Source organism: Gadus morhua, chromosome 2, assembly GCF_902167405.1.
Source record: "Gadus morhua chromosome 2, gadMor3.0, whole genome shotgun sequence".
Lineage (NCBI taxonomy): Eukaryota > Metazoa > Chordata > Actinopteri > Gadiformes > Gadidae > Gadus > Gadus morhua.
The window spans coordinates 20,738,426-20,764,124 of record NC_044049.1 but is presented as its reverse complement, the minus strand read 5'-3'; the positions used below and the strand labels follow the sequence as shown (position 1 = coordinate 20,764,124).

The 25,699-nt window shown below is 51.9% G+C and overlaps 3 protein-coding genes across 9 annotated transcripts; 2 read left to right on the top strand and 1 right to left on the bottom strand.

The window, feature by feature from the left end:
• Nucleotides 1-34: 34 nt before the first annotated feature.
• On the top strand, nucleotides 35-3,192 carry mfsd6l (major facilitator superfamily domain containing 6-like). Its single transcript, XM_030339507.1, is given in 3 exon segments — nucleotides 35-321; nucleotides 780-1,695; nucleotides 1,697-3,192. Coding segments are annotated over 2 exon segments (1,947 nt in total). The 5' UTR covers nucleotides 35-321; nucleotides 780-964; the 3' UTR covers nucleotides 2,913-3,192.
• A 6,681-nt stretch (nucleotides 3,193-9,873) lies between these two features.
• LOC115532723 (serine/threonine-protein kinase SBK1) lies at nucleotides 9,874-18,908 on the top strand. The gene is made up of 4 exons (XM_030342592.1): nucleotides 9,874-10,186; nucleotides 14,079-14,354; nucleotides 15,608-15,810; nucleotides 17,254-18,908. The coding sequence occupies exons 2-4, from the start codon at nucleotides 14,159-14,161 to the stop codon at nucleotides 18,190-18,192; spliced, it is 1,338 nt and encodes a 445-aa protein (XP_030198452.1). The 5' UTR covers nucleotides 9,874-10,186; nucleotides 14,079-14,158; the 3' UTR covers nucleotides 18,193-18,908.
• An 861-nt stretch (nucleotides 18,909-19,769) lies between these two features.
• On the bottom strand, nucleotides 19,770-25,650 carry LOC115532684 (retinoic acid-induced protein 1). Of its 7 annotated transcripts, none has more exons than XR_003974106.1 (7): nucleotides 25,024-25,650; nucleotides 22,480-24,605; nucleotides 21,796-21,889; nucleotides 21,552-21,615; nucleotides 21,049-21,117; nucleotides 20,798-20,845; nucleotides 19,770-19,998 (listed from the first exon to the last, which is right to left on the bottom strand). XR_003974106.1 is itself a non-coding variant. In XM_030342567.1 (6 exons), the coding sequence occupies exons 2-5, from the start codon at nucleotides 24,562-24,564 to the stop codon at nucleotides 21,073-21,075; spliced, it is 2,274 nt and encodes a 757-aa protein (XP_030198427.1). In that variant the 5' UTR covers nucleotides 24,565-24,605; nucleotides 25,024-25,650; the 3' UTR covers nucleotides 19,770-20,845; nucleotides 21,049-21,072. The 7 variants fall into 7 exon arrangements, 2 of the variants coding, with proteins under 2 accessions (XP_030198427.1, XP_030198430.1); XR_003974095.1 differs by having other exon boundaries at nucleotides 20,758-20,845; nucleotides 21,566-21,615; XR_003974103.1 differs by having other exon boundaries at nucleotides 21,566-21,615.
• Nucleotides 25,651-25,699: the final 49 nt, after the last annotated feature.

Below are 25,699 nucleotides of genomic sequence, written 5' to 3'. Positions count from 1 at the left end.
ATACCTGTCATGTTTACTCTGTAGTCCAGCTGGACTTCCTGCACCAAAGCGGAACTCATGCATCCGGTCCCGTAACGACTTTACGCCCATCCATCATCAATCCCCTGCTCTCAGGGGCCCTCCCCGCCCCGCGGTGTCGCTGTAGACGCACGTCCTGTCTGCGGTGCACACCCAGTACGCACACACAAGCGCAACAGGTGTAACTTCTTCACTAGCAACGATACTTGCAGCGCACAGTAATACATTCACCACCACTTTCCTTTGGGTCAGAATGAACCGCGGACGGTGAGGAGTTTTGGTGCGGCTGCAGAAGTTAACCCGGTAATGTACTTTCACTTCTCTGGAACTTTGAGCGTGACGTGGATCGGTGGGTTCACCTGAGACCAGACAGCTGGCAGGCGGTCCTTCTGCCCCGGGGGCCGGGTCTGCACGGAGATGGAAACCTCCGCAAAGCTCTGATCCAACTCTCAGAAAATCGCTTCTAAACTCAGATGCACTGCTTTGTATATATGTATTTACCTTTTTGTAATAAGCAGTTTAATATACTACAATTTGGGTTACCCCTCACAACCAGATAAAGTATAGCTAACGTAGCATATTATTATTCTGTTGAATCAAATCATGTTGCACATTCATTTCAAGTATTTATAATCTATATTATTTTATAAGCTGAATCAGATCAGTGTAGTACAATATTTACATGTTCAAAGTAAACATCCAACATGTAATACCATGAACACATGAACACATGAACATATCTCCTTCTGTTCTCTATGAAGCTGTAGTCACCAAGCCTCATGTGATCGCTGACTCAGACAAGCAGCCCGGCAGCAGCCAGAGACAACCAGCCAGCCAGCAGCCAGGCAACCAGACAACCAGCCAGCCAGCCAGCCAGCAGCCAGCCAGCAGCCAGACAACCCTATAGCCCACAGCCCCCAGCGCTCTATCCCCCCCAGCTCCCAGCATGAAGCCCCCCCAGCAGGTTGACATCCGGGCGGCGCTCCTCCTGTCCGCCTCCTTCCACTTCCTGTGCAGCGTGGGGCAGGGCTGCTTGCTGCCGTTCCTCACGCTCTACCTCCGGCGCCTGGGCCTGGGCGCTGCCGCCACCGGGGGCGTCATGGCGACCCGCCACCTGACCACATTGCTCTGGAGCCCGCTGGCTGGAGCGCTGACCCGGCGCTACGACAAGAGGCGGCTGGCGGCGGTGCTCTCCCTGGTGGGCTCGGCCGCCATGGCTCTGCTGATCCCCTTCATCCCCCCCCTCGACGGCCGCGCTCTGGGTGGCCGCTGCAACGCCACTGCGGCTAGCATTGGTTCTAGTGTTAGCATTAGCCCCGGTGCTAGCATTAGCCCCGGCGTTAGCGTTAGCATTAGCCATGGTGTTAGGTCTAGCATCAGCCCCGGCACTAGCATTAGCCCCGGTGCTAGCATTGGCCCTGGAGTTAGCGTTAGCATTAGCCCTGGTGTTAGAGTTAGCCTGACCACCTTCCCCGCGCGCCAGCCGCTCTCCAGCTCCTCGGTGGGAGGGGTCCCCCCCAGCGCCCTGCCTGCCGCGGGGCTGCTGAGCAACGCCCCCTCTGAGGGTCAGCTGGCGGCCAACGGTACGCTGGGGGGGGCAGGGAGTGGCAACAAGTCGGTCGTCAACGGGCACCGGGCCCCGGGCCCTGCCCTGAGCCACCGGTCGCTTGACGTCCCGGAGCCCAGCGGGGGCTGGAGGGGGGGGGGGGGGGGGGGGGGGTGAGGAGGACAGGGGCTTCCTGAGCGGGCTGAAGGGCGTGGCAGCGCGGCAGCAGCTCCTCCTGCTGCTTCTGATGGGCGTGGTTGCGTGGGAGCTGCTTGCGGCGCCGCTGGCCTGGGCGGTGGAGGACGGTCTCCACGACTACCTGGACGCGGTGGACGCCGCAGATCGTCACGGCAACGCGCCCACCTGGGGCCGGCTGGGCGCGGCACTCGGCGCCGGGGGGGCGGGGATCCTGGTGAGCCGGCTGCCCTGCTTCCTGGTGGGCGATCACGTGACCCGCGGCGCCACCCACTTCTTCCTCTACGCTGCGCTGGCCGCGCCCACGCTGTTGGTGGGCTCCGCCCTCCTGCCGCTTCTGCACCTGGACAGGAAGCGGGCGCGCGGGGGCGGGCTCATGAGGGCCCTGCGGCTGGTCGGGGGCCGCCCCGGGGGCCCGCTCTGTGCTGCCGTTGCCCTGCTGGGCGCCGCGGGCGGCGCCGCGCTTGAAGACTTCCTGCTGTGGGCCATGGAGGACGCGGGCGCGGGCGAGCTGCACATGGGCGTGGGCGTGGCTCTGGGCTCACTGAGCGAGGCGGCCTTCCCCCTCCTGCTGGGCCTGTGCTCGCGGCCCCCTGGCCCCTGGGGGCCCCTGATGGCCGGGGCGGGGGCCCTGGCTCTGACGTGCCTGTACTGCTCCTTCCTGTGGGGCCCCTGGGCCGCGCTACCCGCCCAGCTGCTGCGGGGCCTCGGCGCGGGGACCCTGTGGTGGGGGGTCGGGGCGCAGGCGGAGGAGGTGGGGGCAGGGGGGGCGGGGCTTGGCGTGCAGCGGGTGTACGGCTGGCTGTGCGCCGGGCTGGGGGCAGTCCTCGGGTCCCTGGGGGCGGGGTTTGTGGCAGAGCGGTGGGGGGTGCGCTGGCTGCTGCGGGGCGTGGCCCTGGGCGTGGCCGCGTGCTGCGTGCTCCTCCCCCTGCTCCGGTGGCGGACGCCGCAGCAGCGCCGCATCAACTACTCCCGCCTCCTGGCGGCGGACGAGAGCGAGGACAGCGGCTCGGAGGAAGAGCCGGAGACGGACTGGCTGGACCGCGCCCTGGAGGTGGACCGCGCCCTGGAGGCGAACCTCGCCCTCCAAGACCATACCCTCAAAGGGGATCGGCACCGGCAGAACCTCTCTGGGAGGAGGGGCCACCTCTGAGGGAAGGGGCCACCTCTGAGGGGAGGGGCCACCTCTGGGAGGAGGGGCCACCTCTGGGAGGAGGGGCCACCTCTGGGAGGAGGGGCCACCTCTGGGAGGAAGGGCCACCTCTGGGAGGAAGGGCCACCTCTGGGAGGAAGGGCCACCTCTGAGAGGAAGGGCGACCTCTGAGAGGAGGAGACACCTCTGGGAGGGGAATTAGGATAACTGTCATGTTACTGCTTTCTGACAATGAATGTGATTCTGTGGGTTTCATAGTAAAAATAAAAACGTAACTATCTATCTTTTAATATTTATTTTATTCCAGCTCATGTCGGTCATGCTGCTCTTCTCGGCTGCGGCCCATGTGAACTGGAGACTTATGGCACGTTGCCACTGCAGGGTGCAGTATGGTTCTGTTTGCAAAGGTGCGGTACGGATTGCGTTTCCACCGCCAAAAGTGGACTTGACCCGGACTGAGCCGTACTCATTTTGCCCTCGTCTTCAGTACTCCTCCGTTGGGGTACTGAGACGCCTGAAAGGGTGCCGGAAAATTCGAGCTACACACCCCCTCCGTTGATTGGTCGACAGAATCATCACTTCCGGGCTACGTGGGGATAAAAACAAACAAACAGTAGCCTCGAGGTATTATTCTTTCCATGATAGCTCTTGGTTTAATGTGTCGCGTTCAACTTTTCCATTGTTTTTATTGAGCAGGCTACACTGTGTCGTGCTGCTATGATGTCACGATGTTTACGTAGCTGCCGCAGCGATCGACATCCAGCCTACCATAAAGGGTACTGTCGGCGGTCGAAACGCGACCTCGAAACTGAGCTGGGCTATACCGCCCCCTCCCTACCGGACTGAAGCGAACCGAACCGTACTGCACCCTGCAGTGAAACGCGGCATAAAGGGCTCTTTATGGTTCCACGTTGAGGCAACGCAAGGGGGTTACGGACCCGTTACGTCCTTGCGGATCCTCCTTTCGTCCACCGCAAGAGCCTGACGGGCGCCTCCCAAAAATGTTAACCTTGCGTTGAGGCGTCGCAGCAGCAACGGCTGTGATTGGTCCACTAATGCTGCTTTTCCACCACACATGTAGCTCGACTCGACACGACTCGACACGGCAGCAGCACGGGTCGTTTTCCACCGCAAATAGTACCTCCTGGACGTGGGCGGGGTCTGCTGCGCGAAAGGGCCGTGACGTATTTTTGTACGCGACGCAAACAACACCTACGCAACCCACACATGGAGAGAACCCACATAACAACAATGGAGCACATCGATAACATTACTATTATTAGCTGGCATGTTGTCGCTCTCGTGACTTCGTCACACTCTCTGGCCAATCAGTGGCCGGCCGTCTGCCGACGTCACCTTTTAGCATCGGCTCAGCCGCTTGGAACCTAGAGCGAGGCGGTACTAGAAAAAGCAGCCACTTCAGGTACCAGATACCATGTTGTTTTCCACCGCGGTGGAAACGCCAAAAATGCGAGCTGAGTCTAGTCGAGTCGAGCTGGTACCATGCAGTGGAAAAGCGGCATAACTCCATAATAATAATACGTTTGTATGTAAAAAATCGAAGGTAAAACATGCAACTTTTGCCTTCATAGCCGTCACCTTTTTGACGATTTGTGTTCGGTCATCATAGACTTCAAATGTAATGACCAGAATGGACAACTATGACCAACTTGCAGCCTATGTTGAACATCGTTTTAGTCGTATTCAGCTTTCAAGTTGCTAGAATCCATACCATACCATAGTCGAAACGTCTAGTAGTAGACCAATGGAGAGTAATAGCATGCAAAGATAAAGACTAACTATTTGTTTTCACTTTACCACAGACATGCATAGTGACATGTAAACCCGACGCAGAACCATAAAGGTTCACGACTACATTGAAGCGACTGCTTGGTCATTGTGTTGCGTGAACGTGGAACCATAATCAGCCCTTAAAGCTGGTTCACAGTCAGTTTATATCGTAGCCTCTACAGTCGTCTAGTGTGTGCAGCCCCCACTGAAGGTCAAGCCTACAGGATCCTTGTAGGTTTAAGATACTGTTGTCAGAGAGATGTTTGTTCCTCACGACCCCCCACTTCTACCATCACTGCACACTCTAGAGTTTCATGATATGAATCACATCTCCTGTAACTGGAACAAGAAAAACCAGAAACCACTTCCTACACCACAACCTTTGTCTTTTGACGTTGTGCTGAGGATTGTCAGTCTGATGATTCTCTGAGAAGGCTTCGTTGTTCTCCAGGTGACCAGACAAACATCTTACATCTTACTGTATGTTTCAACTTCTTTAATGAATGATGGACAGGGTGGGATTTTCTGAATGGGATGAACCTTTTGATTTGACGGTCATGAAACCATGTTGTATTGGAGACGTACGTCTCTGATACAACATGGTTTCATGACCTTAGAATACAGACTGTGACCTGAGACTGAACACTAAGACTGTTTGCACACTTTCATCAAACATGATGACACTTGCTTCTGTTTGTTGAGCTCTGTTGGTTGAACTGGTAAAAACAAGTTAACCAGTATGTCAAAGATCTGAGGAACAGGCCCATCTTCTCTGACAATCACGTGTCCCCTGCGCGATATCAGTCCTATCAGTCCTCAGGGCTTGGCATTTTAATATCCACGTTTTTCAAAAAGATTATTTCAGGTTAAAACTCCAGACTATTTGGACCAATTCTATTTTCATTATGTTCTTCTCTGACACAGATTAAATTTGCTTTCGCCCCATTATTAACCCTTATGTCTGCAGAAGACGGATCCACAGAGTAAATAATAGAATTGTCTCTTGTTGTGAAACAGGGCCACCTAGCGGTACTATTCTGATACTGCAAATGGTTGCTATGATGGACGTGTGTGCCTAGCCGTTTGGCTACTGGTAGCATTGAGTGGGGAAGGCTCCTCCACAGGAAGCACAATACCCTCCCCTGGATCCTAACATCCCAGATAGAACCAACCAGTGACGGCTGGTGGTGATTTTGGGTGGGTGGGCTAACGAATGCATTACATTTATCAATACTTCACCAACCCAGCATTAAGAAGAAGAAAAACCACCATCACCACCTGGAAGTTCTGGAGTCCATCCATCATCTTCTCACTTCAAATCACATCCAACAGAATAACTTTTATAAGCAAACACAATTCAACACTAGGGTCTAACAGGGTAACGTTTTGTGCAGAAAGTTGAGCAAAGACTGCCTTCTCAAGTGTTTTGGAAATAGAGGGTAGAAGAGAGACGGTGTGTAAGTCTTTACGTCAGATGGTTGAGTGTGTTTTACCTTGATAAACCAAAACACTTACTATTCAAATCACCGTGTTGTTCAACGCACCAGAAAGCGAAAAAACATAGACGTTTCCAATAATCAACAAGGAGAATAGTGACTTATCGTCTGCAGTCTCTCAGAGCCACAGGTCCACATGTGAAGGAGGATGAGGGGCAGATTGGTTCCAGAGCTCAGATGATTCAAACAAAGTAAAGGTAATGACGGTGGCATTTAGACCGGGGTTGATGTGAACCACCACATTTTTTGGTAACAGTCAACTTTGAAATTTGGTGGAACTTTAAAGAGTAAGCAGTTATGCAATCCTCAATAAAATAATTAACATATACATTTCTACTTTATTGCTTTTAACCATATTGAAATTAAGGAATAATAATGAGGTGCTTCAGCCCATACCTTCTGATCAGTCTTACCTCGTTCCTACTCACCAATCAATGACTATGAAATACATCAATCTTTTATTGCTACTCCAAAGGCTACAAACTTTTTGTTAAAAATAGCCACACACACACACACACACACACACACACACACACACACACACACACACACACACACACACACACACACACACACACACACACACACACACACACGTGATACTGTCAGTAACAATATCTCCTTAGCGCTGTCGTGACATCACACTATAAGATCCCAGAAAGCCTTGTTGGTGATATATCCAGACAATAATATCACGTCTTCACAAGAATCCATTCAGCTTTTCACCTTGTGATGAGCTGTCATCCTGACTCCTCTTCTGACTGTAGTGCTCCCCTTGGAAGTCCTCCGGTCAGCAGCCAGGGCCCCGGGAACAGAGGGAGGGACCATCATCATCTTCATCATCATCGTTTTAATCATCATCATCGTCATCATTATCATCATCATCATCATCATCATCATCATTATCACCATCATCATCATCATCTTTTTAACAACATCATCATCATCATCATCATCATCATCGTAATCATCATCATCAGCATCATCATCATCTTCATCAACCTGTCTAAACAGTGAACCCATGAGTTATTCATAACATGCAGTAGAATTTATTCTACTGTAGAATTCTAATCTAGAATACCAGGCAGTATGAGACACAGAGTGGTGATCAGGGAGGATGGATGAGGGACCGGAGGAGGATAAAGGATGAAGGGCAGAGCCCGGTCTCCCAGGGTGACGGGAGGAAGCAGCTACTGAAGATAAAACGCAGGCCGACAGCCTCCGTTCTACCGTCCTCCTTCAGAGCAAACACAGCTGGCATGGACAACAGCAGAGCAATGTGTGTGTGTCTGTGTGGGTATATATGTGTGTGTGTGTATACTGTATGTGTGTGTGTGTGTGTGTGTGTGTGTGTGTGTGTGTGTGTGTGTGTGTGTGTGTGTGTGTGTGTGTGTGTGTGTGTGTGTCTGTGAAACATGTGTGTCTCCGATGCTGTTTCCTGAGGAGACGGGTCAGAGGGTTTAAGAGACACGTGTGAAAGTGACAACACAGACGCCCCCCCGGCCAGAAACAGACGGCCAAAAACACAACATCACCACGACAACGTTCACACAGAAACACAACATCACCACAACGCGTTCACACAGGCCGCCGACCAGAGACTCTGGGATGACCTCGCAGCGGCAGCATCACTCGTGCTTGTGATGGGGGAGAGGCTCTGTTCCTGTTTCACACCATCTACACAAACTAGACCTCATATGACAATCTGTTGCACACTATCGACACAAACTATGCATCATATGTCAATCTGTTACACACTATTGACAGAAACTCACACATTTTTCAGTACACAAACGGTACACCAGTCTGTTTAACACTAGCTACACACACTATACGTCATATAACAGATGCGACTCGATTCCAACAGTGCAAACCATACGATTGCAGATTCTTAGCTGTATGTAGTTCCATCACCATGAACAAACATAGAGCAAGCATCCTCATTTTAACTGCATATTTATATGCCAAGGCAAGACCTCAAACAAGTATAACACAGAAACCATATGGTGTGCTGACATTTCCAACACTGCTGTGAGTGCAGACAAAAGCACAAATCCATATTCTGGTTGAATGATGCATTCTGGTAAACTGGTTAATACCGTAATAGCATGAGTAGTGCGTTGCTTACTGGTTGAGATGTGTGACCCTTGAAAGTGGGGCCCAGAGTTCCGTGCCGCACCCCTTGTGTATGATCTGACAGCCAAGAGATACTGGGTTCGCTCCCCAGATGTCTGCAGGCTAAATGTAGACCTCCTTCAACAAGATGCTCAAGAATGCTCTTTAATGACAGGCTTCTGAACTCACTGTAATCGCTTTGGTGAACTTACTAGTGTGTGTGGGTGTGGGTGTGTGCGTGTCTGTGATGGTCTGTGCATGTGCATGTGAGTGCATTTGTGTGTGTGTGTGTGTGTCTTCAAGAAGCACCTCATTATCACTCAGGAGGGATTGATGACTAGTGTGTGTGTGTGTGTGTGTGTGTGTGTGTGTGTGTGTGTGTGTGTGTGTGTGTGTGTGTGCGTATGTGTACGCGTGTCTGTGTGTGTGTGCGTGCATGTGCGTTTGTGTTTATATTTGTATTTGTTCAAATGCTTGCTTGTGTGCTTGTGTGAGTGTGAGTGTGTGTGCATGAGCGAGGGTGTGTGTGTAATGTGTGTGTGTGCGTGTGTGTGTTTGTGTGTAATTTATGTCTATATTAGTGAAGAGTGAAAAGAAACAAGCCTTCATAAATCACCTCTAAATTGGGTTTGTGAAAGTGTCTCATGGCGCAGTCTGGAGCAGAACTCAGTCCGACAGTTATCGATGTGTCAGACCGACTATTAATACTCTGCACTGGGCTCTGAGTTCTAAAGAGAGGCCGCTCTCTGTGCAGAATACCAATCCATTGATGACTCAGACAGAGTGACTTTAACCATGGTGATGAGGTGAATACCAATCCACGATGACTCAGAGGGATTGACTTTAACCAGGTGATGAGGAGAATACCAGTCCGACGATAACTCAGACAGTTACTTTAACCAAGTGATGAGGAGAATACCAGTCCACGATGACTCAGACAGAGTTACTTTAACCAGGTGATGAGGAGAATACCAGTCCAGCGATGACTCAGACAGCGTTACTTTAACCAGGTGATGAGGAGAATACCAATCCACGATGACTCAGGATCAGACGGAGTGACTTTAACCAGGTGATGAGGACAATACCAGTCCAATCAACATAATTACAATTATTTTGGTTCGCAGTGTGGAACATTTCATCATTATCCTCACTCAGTCACTTTCTAACATTGTTTAATATCCACTGTGATGCTCATTTTATTTTATTCAACCCTTATTCTTTCAGGTAGCCACATTAGTGATTCGAATTTTGTTAAGAATGCCCCCCCCGCCCTTAATTACTTGTGCTTGTTGTTGTCATTGCAGAAATGAGTCTGCGTGTGTGTGTGTGTGTGTGTGTGTTGGGAGGGGGTCTGTGTGTGTGTGTGTGTGTGTGTGTGTGTGTGTGTGTGTGTGTGTGTGTGTGTGTGTGTGTGTGTGTGTGTGTGTGTGTGTGTGTGTGTGTGTGTGTGTGTGTGTGTTTGTCTGTGTGTCTGTGTGTGTCCCTGCCGAGCTGGGGGCGTTAGCCCCTTCGTTTTGATTGGTACGGTGATCTAGTGGGCGGGGCTCAGTGGCTCCGCCTACGGTGGAGCGCGCAGACAATAGAGCAACACACGGGACTCGAGCTGTCACCGGCACCGCGCTCCGGTTCTCTCTCCACGGTCGTAATTTGGCCCACGGTTACAGTCAGCCAGTCAGTCAGTCAGTCAGTAAGACAGCCAGTCAGTCAGGGCTCCCTCGTGTCCAATCTGCACGGCGCTTTTTTTTTAAGGAGAAAACAGAAACAAGCCGTTTAATTTTCGCCTCCGACTGCTCCTCTCCATCCCCTGCAGCATCCGTCACGGAGGTCCCGCAAGGTGACAGCTGCTCTGCTCCTCTACCTGCACACGGAGAGGTAAGAACTGAGGGATCAACCCCCCGGTAACACACGGAGGGGTTGTCCGGAGACAGGGCGCATCGCCCGCAGCCGTGGACGGTCTGGCTCTGCGGGAGAGCTTCACGGAGGAGCCTCCTCCGTGGAGGCTACTCCGTGGAGCCTTTGTGTCTTTGTAATGCTGTGTGACGCCAACAGGATCTCACTGATCAGCATCTCCTTTTGTCCTGAAGAACATCATGTTCTCCTGTGGGGGTGCTTCTTGATTCAGTAATGTCCATCACAAAGATGCATTCTTTATGAATTATCATTTCATATGTTTGCAGGACGATTCTAACGAACAGTTATGAGAAAGTTGGCCAGAGTACCAATGACCTGTGCAAAGCAATGCTGCCACCAGGGTCATGTACCGTACCGTTGTGTGTAGTGTAGTGTGTGTATAGTGTAGTGTGTAGTGTACAGGCTGGGGATGGTGTGTGTTGCAGTGTACTGTGTTTGACAAATTATGTTAATAAATGTGTTATGTACTGTAAAGCATAAACCAAGAAGGGGGATATAAAAGCTAGTATTTCTTGTTTTGTGTGTGTATTGTATTGGTCATATAACAGACAGACACACACACTGCGTTTTTAATCTTGTGGGGACCAATGAGGTGTTTGTGATTCTGAGGACACTCTGTCCCTGTCTGCTCGTTCTGCAAGCAGAAGCGTCTGGACAGCTTCATGGCGTTTGTGTGTGTGTGTGTGTGTGTGTGTGTGTGTGTGTGTGTGTGTGTGTGTGTGTGTGTGTGTGTGTGTGTGTGTGTGCGCGGCGACTGTGGAGACAGCCTAGCGCTTTCCTGCCCTCAATAGGATTTTGATTTATATTACATTTGTATTTTTATTTGCAAACCGAATATTTTATATGAGAAAGATACTGTATATTATGTAATAACATTGCAACTTATCAGATGCATTTATCCAAGGCGACTCACAAATGCAGTAAATAATAATAAGAGCATTCAAAGAGGTTATAGTGTGAGATAGTCCCACAAATCATTCGTCTTCCAATTCTGATCGTTGGCAACCTCACATCGTGGTGAACCAAGACTAGAATCGGTTTCCTGTGAATATAAATACATATTTCATATAAGAATACTTCTTCTGAGCCTTTCAGCCACTCGACTAGTAGGTCAAAGTGCACAACACAGAGAGGAGCAAAATTAAAGATGGACAATGAGAGAGAGAGAGAGAGAGAGAGAGAGAGAGAGAGAGAGAGAGAGAGAGAGAGAGAGAGAGAGAGAGAGAGAGAGAGAGAGAGAGAGAGAGAGAGAGAGAGAGAGAGAGAGAGAGAGAGAGAGAGAGAGAGAGAGAGTTTCTGACTGGGTAACAAAGGCCCTCTGGGCCGAGGAGGGAGGAGGTGAACCTCTCCCTGCAGCTGCTTGCGTCGCGCCCTCGGCCAATCACAGCTCTCTGGACGACCGTGTAGGGCACAGCCTCCAGGGAGTCGTCGGGTTAGTGGTTCGTCTCCAGGACTCCTCAACACTTACCTAACCCTTAGCTAAGGGGAGCCGGCTCGGACCACCTCTGTCTCCAGAGCTCTGAGGGACCAGGACCTTATAGATCCTCTAACATGGAGGGGTTAGACAGTGCAGACACCGGACATTAAGGAGCAGGTAGGGTTAGACAGTGAATACAGAGACAGGTCATTAAGGATCAGGTATGGGTTAGACAGTACAGAGACAGGTCCTTAAGGAGCAGGTAGGGGGTACACAGTACAGAGACAGGTCATTAAGGAGCAGGTAGGGGTTAGACAGTACAGAGACAGGTCATTAAGGAGCAGGTAGGGGTAAGACAGTATAGAGACAGGTCATTAAGGAGCAGGTAGGGATAAGACAGTATAGAGACAGGTCATTAAGGAACAGGTAGGGGTTGGACAGTACAGAGACAGGTCATTAAGGAGCAGGTAGGGGTTAGACAGTACAGAGACAGGTCATTAAGGAGCAGGTAGGGGTTAGACAGTGAACACAGAGACAGGTCATTAAGGAGCAGGTAGGGGTTGGACAGTGAACAGAGACAGGTCATTAAGGCGCAGGGAGGGGTTAGACAGTGAAAAGTAAACCCCCACCCTCAAGTAAACATAGAGCATGAACCCAAACCCCTTCGTCTATGAGTGAGATCCTATGACCATTGCAGGGTCTTTTCCTCGCTAGAGGAGTCTGATCGCTTCGTGCTTAGTGTCATGGTGTCACCATGACACCACCACCATACTCTCTCCCACCCTCGCTCTCTCTTGATCCCTTTCTGATTTCAATCTCTATTCTCCCCCTCTCCCTCTTTCTCCTCTCTCTGTATCTCCCTCCCTCCCCTCTCTCCCTCCCTGAAAGGGATAGAGGCAAGGTGCTGATTGGAGACGGTTTCCTTTCTTCCCTCTGCTCTTTGATATGACACCACTCTGTGTGTTTGGTTCTAGTGTCTGTGTGTGTGTGTGTGTGTGTGTGTGTTTGCGTGCATGTGTGCCTCAACATGCATATATGTTCTATGATTGGTGCATATGAGTGTTAACGAAGCAACCACACTTGAAAGGGCCCCTGACCCAGTTTTCCTTGTGCTGTTGATCAAGAACCAAAGCCCTGCTGGTAGGAGCACGAATCATACCATCACACGTCACATCCCGCCCCCGGCGGAGAAGACTTCTCTTGGATGCTAACTTATTTAGCAGATACTTTTATCCAGAGCGACTTGAGCTGAGATGAATTCAGAGGACCAGAGGATCCGCCCGACCGGTTCAGAGACAGAAGCACGGCCAATCAGCAAGGCTCAATTCGATTAACAACCAGTGGTTCATACAAGTGTGGTGCATGGCAAACACACAGCGTGTGTGTGTGTGTGTGTGTGTATGTGTTTGTGTGTATGTGTGGGTGTGTGGGGATGAACGTGTGCGTCCATACTGTGGGCAGTTTCTCTTCATGGATGACTCGTGGATCCAGTGTGTTCGTCACGAGCAGATAGGGATGCCCTCTGTTTTGTGGTGTGTGTGTGTGTGAGAGTGTGTGTGAGTGTGTGTCGTTGGGTGTGTGTGCGTGCATGTGTGTATATGTCTATGATGTACCACGTATCATTTCATGTGTCTGTGTGCACATGCGCACAGCCCCTGTTTGAGTGTATGTGTTTGTGTGTGTGTGACTGTGTTTTGTGTGTGTGTGTGTGTGTGTGTGTTTGTGTGTGTGTGTGTGTGTGTGTGTGACTGTGTTTTGTGTGTGTGGGTGTATGTGTGTCTGTGTGTGTGTCTCTGTGTGTGTGTTTGTGTGTGTGGGTGTGTGGTCCACACTGTGGGGGTTTCTGTTGACCTTGTGGAAACTCTGCTGAGTCGACCGGCTGCTGGGAGCTTCCGGAAGAAGACCCTGTGTGAAGGACAGACATCCCCCCAACCCCCAACCCCAACCCAAAACCCCACCCCCAACCCCCCAGTATGATGGAGAGACAGCCCCCCGAGCCCCACCCCAACCCCTAACCCCACCACCACCTCTGACCCCAATCAACTGCTGTATGTGTGTGTGCTTGTGTGTACGTGTAAATGTTAATGTACGTTTGTGTGTGTGTGTGTGTGTGTGTGTGTGTGTGTGTGGGGGGGTGAGTGTGTGTGTACGTTTGAATGAGCGTGTGTGTGTTTGTGTGTGCTTGTGTGTATGTGTAAGTGTGAATGTACGTTTGTGTATGTGTGTGTGTGTGTGTGTGTGGGGGGGTGAGTGTGTGCAGAAGGGATGTGTGTATTAGCTGATAAGAATTGATGTTTCTGTGTGCCGGTAGAGATGAGGATCAGATATATAACATCGATCCGTTTGTTTAAAAGGCCCGTGGAGCTGATGCTGTCGCCGTAGCAACCCTGCATCCTCTGATCTCACGACTTCCGTCCTGTTCTCCTCGCACAACAGGAAGAAGAGTCTGTCCTCCCCCCGACCTGACAGACTCCTGACCACGCCCCCTGGTGCTATAGCCCCGCCCCTCTGGAAGGATGAGTTCCGCCCCCCACTGCCCCCACCCGTACCCCAACCCGCAGCCCCCTGGGGGGGGGGACCTGCTGGAGGAGCTGCATCTCATCGCCGCCCACAACCTGGAGACCCTGGAGGTGGGGCGCTTCTACGAGGTCCTGAGGCAGCTGGGGAAGGGGACCTACGGCAAGGTGGACCTGGTGGTGCACCGAGTCCGAGGTGAGACAGACACGAGTGTGTGTTTGTGTGTGTGTGTGTGTGTGTGTGTGTGTATGTGTGTGTGTGTGTGTGTGTGTGTGTGTGGGTGTTTATATTTGAGTCTGATAGTGATGGGTGTGTGTGTTTTTGTGTGTGTGTGTATGTGTGTGTGTTTCTCTGTAGGAGGTGGTTAATGCTCTCTCTAAATGTCAGCGCCCCTCTCTCTCCCTGAGTATCTCAGTGTTTCCCACTCCATAAAGAAACCATTCAGGTGGAGATCACTCTGTCTTCTGAGGTCAAGCTCTTAATGTGAAAAGCAGACAAACACGCATGCACGCCTGCAGACACAGACACACACCCCATCAAACACAGGTATCCTCAGACTAGAGCCCTTTACTCCATACTGCCCATACAGCAGACTACAGCCCTTAACGCCATACTGCCCATACAGTAGATTACAGCACTTCACTCCATACTGCCCATACAACTGACATGCTTGAGGCGCGAACATTGAAGAAATAACAAAAAAACACAAATTCAAACAGAGAAGCCTGGGATTTATAAGGTGGGGTTTAGGAAGCTAGCGTTGGTATCGCTCTGTTGATCCTCTCTCTGCCATTCCCCTCCCTCTCATCGGGAAAGCTAGCCAGTCTAGACGTAATGTCTGACTCCCTCTAACTCGCTCTGGAACGAGTCCAGCGAGAGGGAAATGGAGACAGGGACATAAGGTGATGTCATCTCATTGGTCTGATGTCATCTCTCCCTCACTTCAGAGGAATGGAATCCATTCGTTGCTTTTCCAGTTGAACTCATGAGCCCCCCCCCCCCCCCCCCCCCCCCCCCCCCCCCCCCCCACTGTAACGAGGTGAACCCCCCCCCCTCACTGTAACGAGGTGAACCCCCCTACCCCGTGGCTACCGTCTCTCCAGTCTGATGGCCGGGACCAGTTTACTCTGGGTAACTGGCCAACCTCCTTGTACCGGCTCTGTCGGAGGGCCTGGTTTACATCCTGATGTCAAGCTAAAGGCACGCTAAAGACGCTTTACCCAAAGAGACTCACAATAAGTCCATTTGTCAGAAGAAAGAAATACAACCATATATCGCTGTCGGTGCAGTAAGGATGTTCATAGAACCAAGTGCCAAGCACTAACAATCCCCAGGTTAACCCATTCATCGTACACAACAGAGATAACTAGGATAAGATGCTACACAATGCTAAGTCCTGCTATTAAGTGCATGGCTCCGCTAACGACCGGGTCTGCTGTGGTTGCCAGGCACCAAGATGGCACTGAAGCTGCTCCGTAAGAAGACGACCAAGCTGAAGTCCTTCCTGCGGGAGTACAGTGCCTCGCTCTTCCTCTCGCCCTGCCCCTTCATCATCAGTACGCTGGGCGTCGCCTTCCAGACCGACGACCACTACGTCTTCGCCCAGGAGTTCGCTCCAGCCGGGGACCTCTTCGACATCATCCCCCCGCAGGTGAGGGCCGTACGCACACGCACGCACGCGCACACGCAAAGATCACAAACATACACACACACACGCACGCACACACACGCAAGTACCACAAACACCCAAGCACGCACGCACACACACATGCGCGCACACACACACACACGCAAGCACGCATGCCCACACACACAAAAAAATACACCTTCACCCACACACACAAATAAATACACAGATGGGCACAAACAGGTGTGCACGCAGACCCACACCAATGGACACAACACATATTGACATATGCGTACACCAACACACACACACACACTATGAAACATGTAGACTCAAGTCTGTCTCCATTCTCTTCAGCCTCCACCCCCACTGTCGGTTAGCCACCATCTCCATAGCAACAACAAATGTTTTACCACTTTGAACACATTTTTGTTGGCAATCCTGAGAGCAGTCAATAAACTGAATAAGGAACTGGAATACGACGTTGCATCGGGAGACGTGGTAGGAATTAAAAATTCTATGCTTTGTAAAGATTCACGTTCTATAACGACGTTCTATTGGCACAAATAAATATATGCCAGGGTTTATGAGGCAGTATTTATGGAGTAGGTTACGTAACATTTGGTAACTTTGATGCAAGGGGCCCGCGGGGCCCCCAGGGGCCAGGGGCCGTCTGTATTGAGCCATTCTGAGTGCTTTACATCAGCAGGCATCACATGTTTAAAGGGCAAGCGAATAACGACCAAAACAACACACATAATACAACACAACACAACACACACAGTACAACACAACACAACAAATCAACACAACACAACACAACAAGGACAACTTCAAGGACTCGAGCTGAACGGAGCGAAAGTAGAACAGCTTCTGATAAAAGCTGCTTTGTTTCCATATCCGTAGATATATACTGTATACATATAACCTGAATCTCTCCCCATTGTGGTCAGTCCAGCCGTCATTAGTGGGGTTTTATTGATTTATGGCTTCATTTATGTGAAATGTTCTAACTCATGGTACAATATGGAACCGTATTACAAACTAAAATAGTGTACGGGCAGTGAGATCTAAATCACCTTTGCCTGTTATTGTCTGAAGAAGATACCACCAAATCATCTGTGCCTTAGTTTAATTACTCACAAAGTCCTTCTTCTGTGATTCATATTTTTAGCTAATGAGTTGGAAAATGAATACATAAATTTAAATGAATCATTCATTGGAGCTACGGCCTCAGGAGGCGTGTGACCTGATTATGTTGTTTTAATTAAACCCATTTTCTACGGCGATTGAGGGATGAAATCTCTCCTTCAAACCGTGGTATCCCCTTGTAACGCAGGACTGCAGGGCGGAATCGAACCTGCACCCACTGCCAAGCGGGGCGCCCCCAGGGTGAGCCCCGCCCACATACTGAGCCCCGCCCACAGGCTGAGGATCATACTGTTGTTTTGTCCTCCGTCCGTCCAGGTGGGGCTACCGGAGGGCGTGGCCAAGCGCTGTGTGCACCAGGTGGCGATGGCGCTGGACTACCTCCACGGCCGCCGGCTGGTGCACCGCGACATCAAGCCCGAAAACGTGCTCATCTTTGACCGCGAGTGCCGCAAGGTCAAGCTGTCGGATTTCGGCATGACGCGGCGCGCTGGCTCCCCGGTGAAGCGCGTGACGGGCACTATCCCGTACACGGCGCCCGAGCTGTGCGGCGACGCGGCCGCCCCGCCCGACGCGGCGCTCGGCGTGGAGTACAGCACCGACGTGTGGGCCTTCGGCGTGCTGCTCTTCTGCATGCTCACCGGGAACTTCCCCTGGGAGAAGGCGCTGCCCGCTGACGTCTTCTACGACGAGTTCTCCCGCTGGCAGCGGCGGCGGGGCGGGGCTGGCGGCGTGCCGTCCCAGTGGCGCCGCTTCTCCGACCCCGCCCTGCGCATGTTCCGCCGACTGCTGGCCGCCGAGCGAGACCGCCGCTGCTCTGTCAAGGAGGTGTTCAGCCACTTCAACCACGCCTGGATGCTGGAAGCCAGCCCCGCCCCCATAGGGGGCGGCCCCGGGAATGTCACCGGGAATGTCAATGGAAACGGCACCAGGAACAGCACCGGGAGCGTCATCGGGAGCAGCCCCGGGCCTGTCGGCCCCCCCGGTAGCGGGGGTGTCGTGGCGGGCGTGGGGTTCCCCGTGGAGTTCAGCTCCTCCTCGTCGGAGGAGGAGGTGCTGGTGAGCAGGCTGAAGCACCAGAGTCTGACTCCTATGGCCGTGGTGAAGGGAGGCGTGCTGGTGGACAAGCGCTACTCCTCCTCCTCCTCCTCCCTGTCCGTGGGTGGCTCCGCCTCCTCCGCCAGCAGCTATGAGCGCACCGGTCGCGACGCCAGCGGCCGCATTCTACTGGCCACCCCCATCGAGATCTGCGTTTAACGATGGGGTTGTTTGGTTTAGTGTGTGGTGTTTAGGGCGATGTCACGTGCACTCACACATGCACGCACGCGGAGGCATGCACGCCGCCCAGCGCTGGAGTCTGACGAAGAGGAGGAGGATGATGATGTTTTGCCATTTAGGAAGAGAGGACACCAGTGCAGGCATTCCGGTTGCCAGGGTTACGGAGCTTCGGAGCAGCTACGGCCACGCCCTTCTTCATATTGACAAAGTTTGTCGTTCATCGATCGTTTCCGATATCGATCGAGAGAACGAGTCTTTGCGGTGCTGTACAGAGAAGAACGAAGAGACAATCCACCGAGAGATGTGAATAAACACTTTACTGACAGCGAACTTACAGCCAATCACTGAGACTGAGAGAGAACGAGACCAGCCTGGGTTCAACAGAACCTCAGCAGCGATGCAGCAACATTCTGTGACGACATCAACATGTAGACCTGTCTGTATGCATCAGGCCTCCAGTTTTGTACAACTCATGTAGGCCGACACAGAGGTACATTCTGGTTACCAGTAGTGACAGAAGAGACTATGGGTTGTACAAATTAGAACATACACATTTTTGTTAATTTTTTTTAATTGCTTATGATTTTTCTTTTTTACGTAAATGGTGTTTTGTTATCGTTGTCATTATCATTCGTGTTTGGATGGAATTGTTCATTTGAGTAAAAGTCAAATATAATTAAATGGGTTTTATTGAGTGGCAGTTAAGATTTATCTGCTGTTTTTGCTGATGGATTAGTAGCTGCTGTCTGAGGCTTTAGAAGTAGATTTATCTCAGTTACAAAAAACTACTTTAATTCTTGGCAAGTAAAAATAATAAATACGAAAGACAGATGGATATAATATGTGAATATTTGAAAACTTGAAAACAATAACTTGAATTTAATTTAGAATGTTTCAGCCCACAATTTGATGTACGTGTGTGCATTACTGAACTGATCATTGTTTTAAACAAAAACCAAGCCAATAATGGTCAGATACAGTGGTATCCTGATTACTTATACTTTCCTTACTTATTATGTATTTATTATTTAGTACCGTGAAGTTGGTTTGGAAGTATAATGGCGAATCGTGGGAAAGTAATGCAGGGAACGGAGAATTAGTGGAAGAGTATTTTCTCTTGCTCTCATTTTTTTTTGCATGTGATTGATTTTGTTCTGGTGGTTTAACAGTTGAGATGAACATGGCTGGTGTCTGAACTTAACCTGCCTGCAATCCTGGCTACACAATAATACGTTGTATAGGGTAAGATTATATGATTTTAAAGGTTTGGTCGCTGAAGGATTCAAACTGGATCATTTTTATTCTTCTTTTGATCGTCTCGTCTCCTATTGGTTCATTTCAATGTTGTAATTTAATCGTTATAATCGTGACGTTCCTGTGTGGTTTGTACCCAGCGTACATCGCCAGGCTGTTCCCGACATTAAACGCTCGACTTGGGACTTGAATAACTGAATAACACCAGGGTCAAAGTTCAATGTTGTGGCCTGGTACGTAAAGGTAGAAAACGACTAATTTGTGTTGTTAGAGACAATAAAACAATAAAAACGCAATAGCAATGATCTTTTAAAGAATAGTTATTCATTTAATTTACATAAATTGCATAAATAACACAGAATCCAGTTCATTGTGCAGACACAAATTATCCAAACAAGGAAGTTCCACAAATTAATGTGTAATAAATAGTACAAAGTGACTTGCAGGAAACAAACTGCAGTGTGGATCAGAGAGCAAGGTTGTCTGTCGCCCGTCACTCACTCAGTACCCTGCAGAGTCCCGGAAGGTGTTCTGCATGGGGTCACAGGTCAACGGGGACAGGGATCAATATCACGGCAATCTGGCTCCTCAAGACCTCAAGACATTTCTAGATGACTGGCGAGCGAGATAACCAATCACAAGCCTCCGCTGAGGACAGGAAGTAAGTCGCAATGTTTTTTTAACTCGCAGATGCTTATGGGTGATAACAATATACAATATATACTTTATATAAACAATAGATTCTTTGGATGGCAAACATTCTTCTTTTTTCAATAAAGTCGTGATACTGGACCAGTTCCTAGATCATGGAGCTGCTCATTCTATGGCCTGCTCCCCACCAGCAGTGCCGCCAGTTGGGCAGGAAATCTTGCCCAATCTTGCAACACCACCCACCAGTGATGCATTAGCGCCCCCTGCTGGCCGTCTACTGCCCTGTGGACTGTGTCTGACCAAAGCTGCGTGTGAAGAGTGTGAACCACTAGCTGGGCCTCAATGGGGACCAGTGACTCACTGGGAACTATGGGAGAAGGGCTTCGGGGATACAAACGGGGTCTCTAAGGACATCCGTGCGAAACACACACGCATATACACAGGCACTTAAGCACGCACATACACACACAAACACATGCACACAGACACACAGACACACAGACACACACACACACACACACACACACACACACACACACACACACACACACACACACACACAGACACACAGTGTGTGTTGGTGGTATAGCAGCCTGTGTGTTTAACAGGGAGGCAGACAGTTGTCATATACTTCCTCACAATATCAATGTCATTATTGTACTGGACGTCCTCTTCTCACCAGGAAGTGGGCAGCCCGCTCAGGTCAACATGCTAGCCGGTGTTACCACTGAGGAGACAACAGGAGGAGGTGTGGTCAGGTGACACGTTGGGTCAGGGGGGCGGGGCTATGCAGATAGGGGTTCCATGGCTCTAAGGTTATTGTGTTATACACATAAACATATTTCCCCATCCAGCTGCCATTCTAATGAGTTTAAGGACTGTATTTCTGAATCCGGATTATCTTTGATGTCATGAAGAGGTGTGGCCTACCTGATGAGTGGGCGGTCCCTGAGGTCATCTCCGGAGGCCGGGTTGAGCTGCCCTTGTCAACACCTTGTTCTACAGACACAAGGACTTAGGTCAGCATCCAGGTCATCACACTCTCCCCAGGTCAGCATTCAGATCATCACCCTCTCATCAGGTCAGAACTCAGGTCATGACTCTCTCACCAGGTCACCATTCAGATCATCACTCTCTCACCAGGTCGGCATTCAGGTCATCACTCTCTCACCAGGTCACCATTCAGATCATCACTCTCTCACCTCGCACAGTGAGGCCTCAGACAAGGTGGGGTCAGCGACTCATTATCATAACCCTAATCAATATGGATATTATGCAGTTGGTAATGACCAGGATAAGATAAGATGGACGGATATGAATCGATTAATCTTAGACAGGATATATGCCTAAGAAAATCACCATGGCAACCACTCTGACTAGACCCCCCCCGCCCCCCTTGCCAACATTACAACGCTCGCTTCAGCCTCACTCGCCTGTGAGTGGTTACCTTGTGTTGGGAACATTTCATGGAGAAGTTTTCCTCATTTAGAAGACAACCTGCAAACAGAGACGCATTGTATTCATAATAGCCTCGTTGAAATTCCTTTAGATATTCATCCATCAATTTGCATAGCACTATTAACCATTTTCAGAGAACTAAAAATGTGTATTATTTTTGGTAAAAAGCTTCATTTGGTAAAAGCTTTTAAAGTACATTGGTGCGGTTGTGTTGGGTACCTGAGCTGATGGCACATCGGTAGTGGTAGTTCAGACTGCAGCCCTTCTGGAAACAGCCCATTATTGCCCCCGACTCATGGCATTCACAGCACACCTGGAAATGAAATGACACACACACACACACACACACACACACACACACACACACACACACACACACACACACACACACACACACACACACACACACCACGTTTAACATTCAGTAAACAAAGTCCCCACTTTCTTTCTAAAACCAGACCCCCCACGTAGCCACCATGTTTGAGCGACGTTACTTGATAATCCCAAATTAAAATAAAAAATAAACTGAATGCCTGCTAGACCATGACGTGTGGAACCCAGAGAGGCCGTTTGAATCAGATTTAAATACCATCCTACGGTTCTTCATACTAAGTGCGAATAAGTTTAAACTAAGTGTCAAGCCATATCTACATCCTATGCTACCCACTACATAATCATCATCTATGGTCACTAGAAAATCATCACTAGATGAAATTCTAGTTCTGATAGATGATGATTGGTCTTCCTCCAAAGGGCCAGTCCTCTGTTACGGTACTGACCACGTCCCTGGTGACCTGTATCCATCCATAGCAGTACTAGGTTACCCACTACATACTGTTCCACTTCCTAATCATCAATCCTAACTTGTCCTGGGGTTAGGTGTTCCTGTGCGGCGGTACTGACCACGTCCCTGGTGCCCCTGGCCGCCTCCTTCAGGCCGTAGAGCCGGCCCCGGACCAGGAACACTCCCGTGGACCAGACGCCACAGTCCTCGTGGACCCACCACTCCTCCGGCCACCGCGTCGCCTCCGTGGGAACGCGAGGGGAGTCCGCTGCCATGACGGAGGACCGGTCGTCCTCATCATCCCCACCGCCTCCCCCCTCCTCCTCCTCACCATGGACACGGTCGCCCTCGGCGGCAGGACACAAACCGCCACACACGTGGATCTCGCTTCGTTCTGTCTTCACTCTCGGCGTGTATTCGGCGTTGTCCGTTGTGGGCGTCGACCTCTCCAACCCCACGGTGTCCAGCCGGGGGGAGGAGCGGCGCGGTGGGACCCCCCCCTGGGGGAGCGGGGCCACGGGGTAGTAGGGTCCGTGGAGGTCCCCCAGGCCCAGGGCATTGGCCGAGCGGCCGCAGAGGCAGCAGGCCCCGGGGGGGCGGCCCCTGCTCCGGGGGCCCAGCCGGCCCAACCAGTAGCAGGAGGTGCCGGGCACAGGGCCAGGCGGGGCCCCGGGCCCGCCGCCCTCCTCCTCCTGTTGGTTCACCACCGTGCAGCTCCTCTTCCCCACGTGTATGAAGGGCTGGTAGTGGTCGGTCTGGCTCCTCCTCCTCCCCTCCCGGGGCTGGGTGTACTTCAGCAGGAGGTCCGGCTCCCCGGGGGCGAACAGCGGGGGCGGGCTGCTGGGACGACGGCGTTTCCGCGGTCGCCGCCGTTTCCCCGCCACGGTATTCCTCGGCGCCGCCTTCCTGGCGGCGGGCGGCGTGGGCCGAGGCTCTGGCCGCGGCGCCGCGGACTGAGGGGAGGGTCGGGACCGCGTGGTCCTAACAACCTGTTTGGCGTCTTGGGGGGTCTGTGGCGGGGATTTGAGGCACGCTCGTTCTGAACGCCGCGTTCTACTGCGGGCCGATTCAGAGAGCTGCCGAACGTTCCGACAATCGTCTGAATCCGTCGAGTTATCGGACGACTTATCGGAAGAGTTGTCGGAAGAGTCGTCCGAGGAACACCTTGGAGTCCGTGTTTTTTGCTGGAGCTTCGGCCGCGGGGGGGCCTCCGTCTGGTCCTCCTGCTCCTCCTCCGATGACGAGGAGGAGGAAGAGGCGACCCCGTTGATGTAGTCCATCACCTCCTCCGTGTCCTCCACCTCCTCGTACCCACACTTCACCTGGCTCCTCAGGTTGTGCTGCGACACTCTGCAGGTGAACTCCGCCGCCGTCGCCACAGGGATCGCCGCCATCCTGATCCTGGGGCTGCGCCGCAGGTCGCCGCGCTCACTCCCGGCCGTCGCTTCGCCCGACACGCTCCCCTTATCGGACCCGCTGTCCTCAGAGTCGCGGAGCATCGGTTCACCGCCGCCGGCCGCCTCCTCCAGGGCGATGCTGTCCTCGTCGCTAGAGATGTTGATGGGCGACTCCGAGTAGTGGCCGTAGCGGACGGTGACGTCGGAGAGCAGCACCACCGGCCGGGCGTGGCGCTCCGGGATCACGCTGTCCGACGAGTCCGACGAGCACGAGCTCTCGCCGCTGGCCGAACTCAGCGCTGAGGGGAGCAGGAAGCAGCCCCGCCCCTCGCCGTCCAGCGCAAGCTCCGCCCCCTCCGCCAGGCTGACGCTCCCCCCGCTGACGGAGCTGCACGCCGCCGAGTCCTTGGACGCTGACAGCAGGAAGATGACATCAGAGCCGCTGTCGCTGTCCGTCCCTGAGCTGCTGTCCACGGCGGCGGCGGTCTCCGTGGGGTAGAAGCCCGCCTGCCACAGCCGTCCGTGGACGCTCTCGTGGAAGAGGCCCCGGCCCTGCGGCGCCGCAGTCCTACAGTCCATTGCGGCGTCCTGGAGGCCCGCCTCCTCCATCTTGGGCCGCAGTGGAAGGACGAGGCCGCCGTCGGGCCTGCTGCCGTCCGCTCTGAGCCGGGCTCTGAGTGGGGAGCTGCCGTCGGCGCTGCGGGTTACGGCGTGGCGGCGGTACCACTCGGGTCTCTTCACCAGGTCCATGGCCTCGGTGTGACCGCGGGGCAGGGGGCTGACGCTGAAGCCCGTCGACAGATCCATGCCTCTGGCGGCTGGCGCCCTCTAGCTGGTCCCTGCGGGTACTACAAGAAATAGATAGGTAAGATAAGTACATTTAACGGGACGACCAGAGATCCAGACCTGTGGGAGCCGACCAGGGGGTCCTCCTAAACTCGACTGTAGATGGGAAGGCTCAGTCTAGATCTTCATTCAGATAACAGGTGCAAACATAATGGCTATCTCAAAAGATGTTAGCATAAACAGGATGTCTACTACAGTCATTGTTATGGTTGCACATTCACTAGTATTAAAAGCCTCTCTATTAACACTCGGGTTAACATTATTGGGAGAGTCTCCAGATGCACAGAGGAGATCTCTGAGATGATGATAACAACATGCCCCATAGTACAAACTGTTATTGAGGCTGTGACAGTGGAATAAGAGCCAATAACGTAAGAAAATAAATGTAATAAAGATAAGTCCTTCATAATATCAGCTTACCGAGACGGTTGAGATGGAGCTCGGGTCTCATCCGGCGCTGTTTCGGCTCTGCGGCTGAAAGACCAGCGCTGACGACCCCTCTGACAGCTGGCAGAGCGCTAGCCTTGGGTTAGCTTCTCTCGGAGGCTAACAGCTAGCACGGAGGCTAACAGCTAGCACCAAGTTAGCTCGGTTAGCTTTGCTCCGTGGCCAACTGCTGGCCCCAGGTTAGCCTGGTTAGCTTCGCTCCAAAGCTAGCACGTTAGCCTGGCTAGCTTCCGGCCCACACGGACGGGATGTAAACAGAACCGTCGCGGCTCCGCCTCATCTCCGCAGACCGGTTCGTGTGTGACGCGGACCGACGGAGGACCCGCGGGTCACCAGAGGATCCATAGATCCAGGATCGGGGGGCTCGGCGCCATAATGCACCGTACAGCGGGGGTCTCTTACGGCAGCTTTACGGTACACAACATAGGACCGTGTTGTGAGGACACGGGCGACCAGACGCTTACTGCTGAGCCTCCCCGGACCCCCGGAGTGGGCGATGCAGCGTCGGATTCCACGCTCCTTACAGAGCCTAATCCTGAAATATAATAAACTTATACTAGGTTTATTATATTAACTGTTTCCTTAAAGTCCATAACTGCTGGCAGACAGACAGATCCACGCACACCCACATATTATGTGATCTGATGAA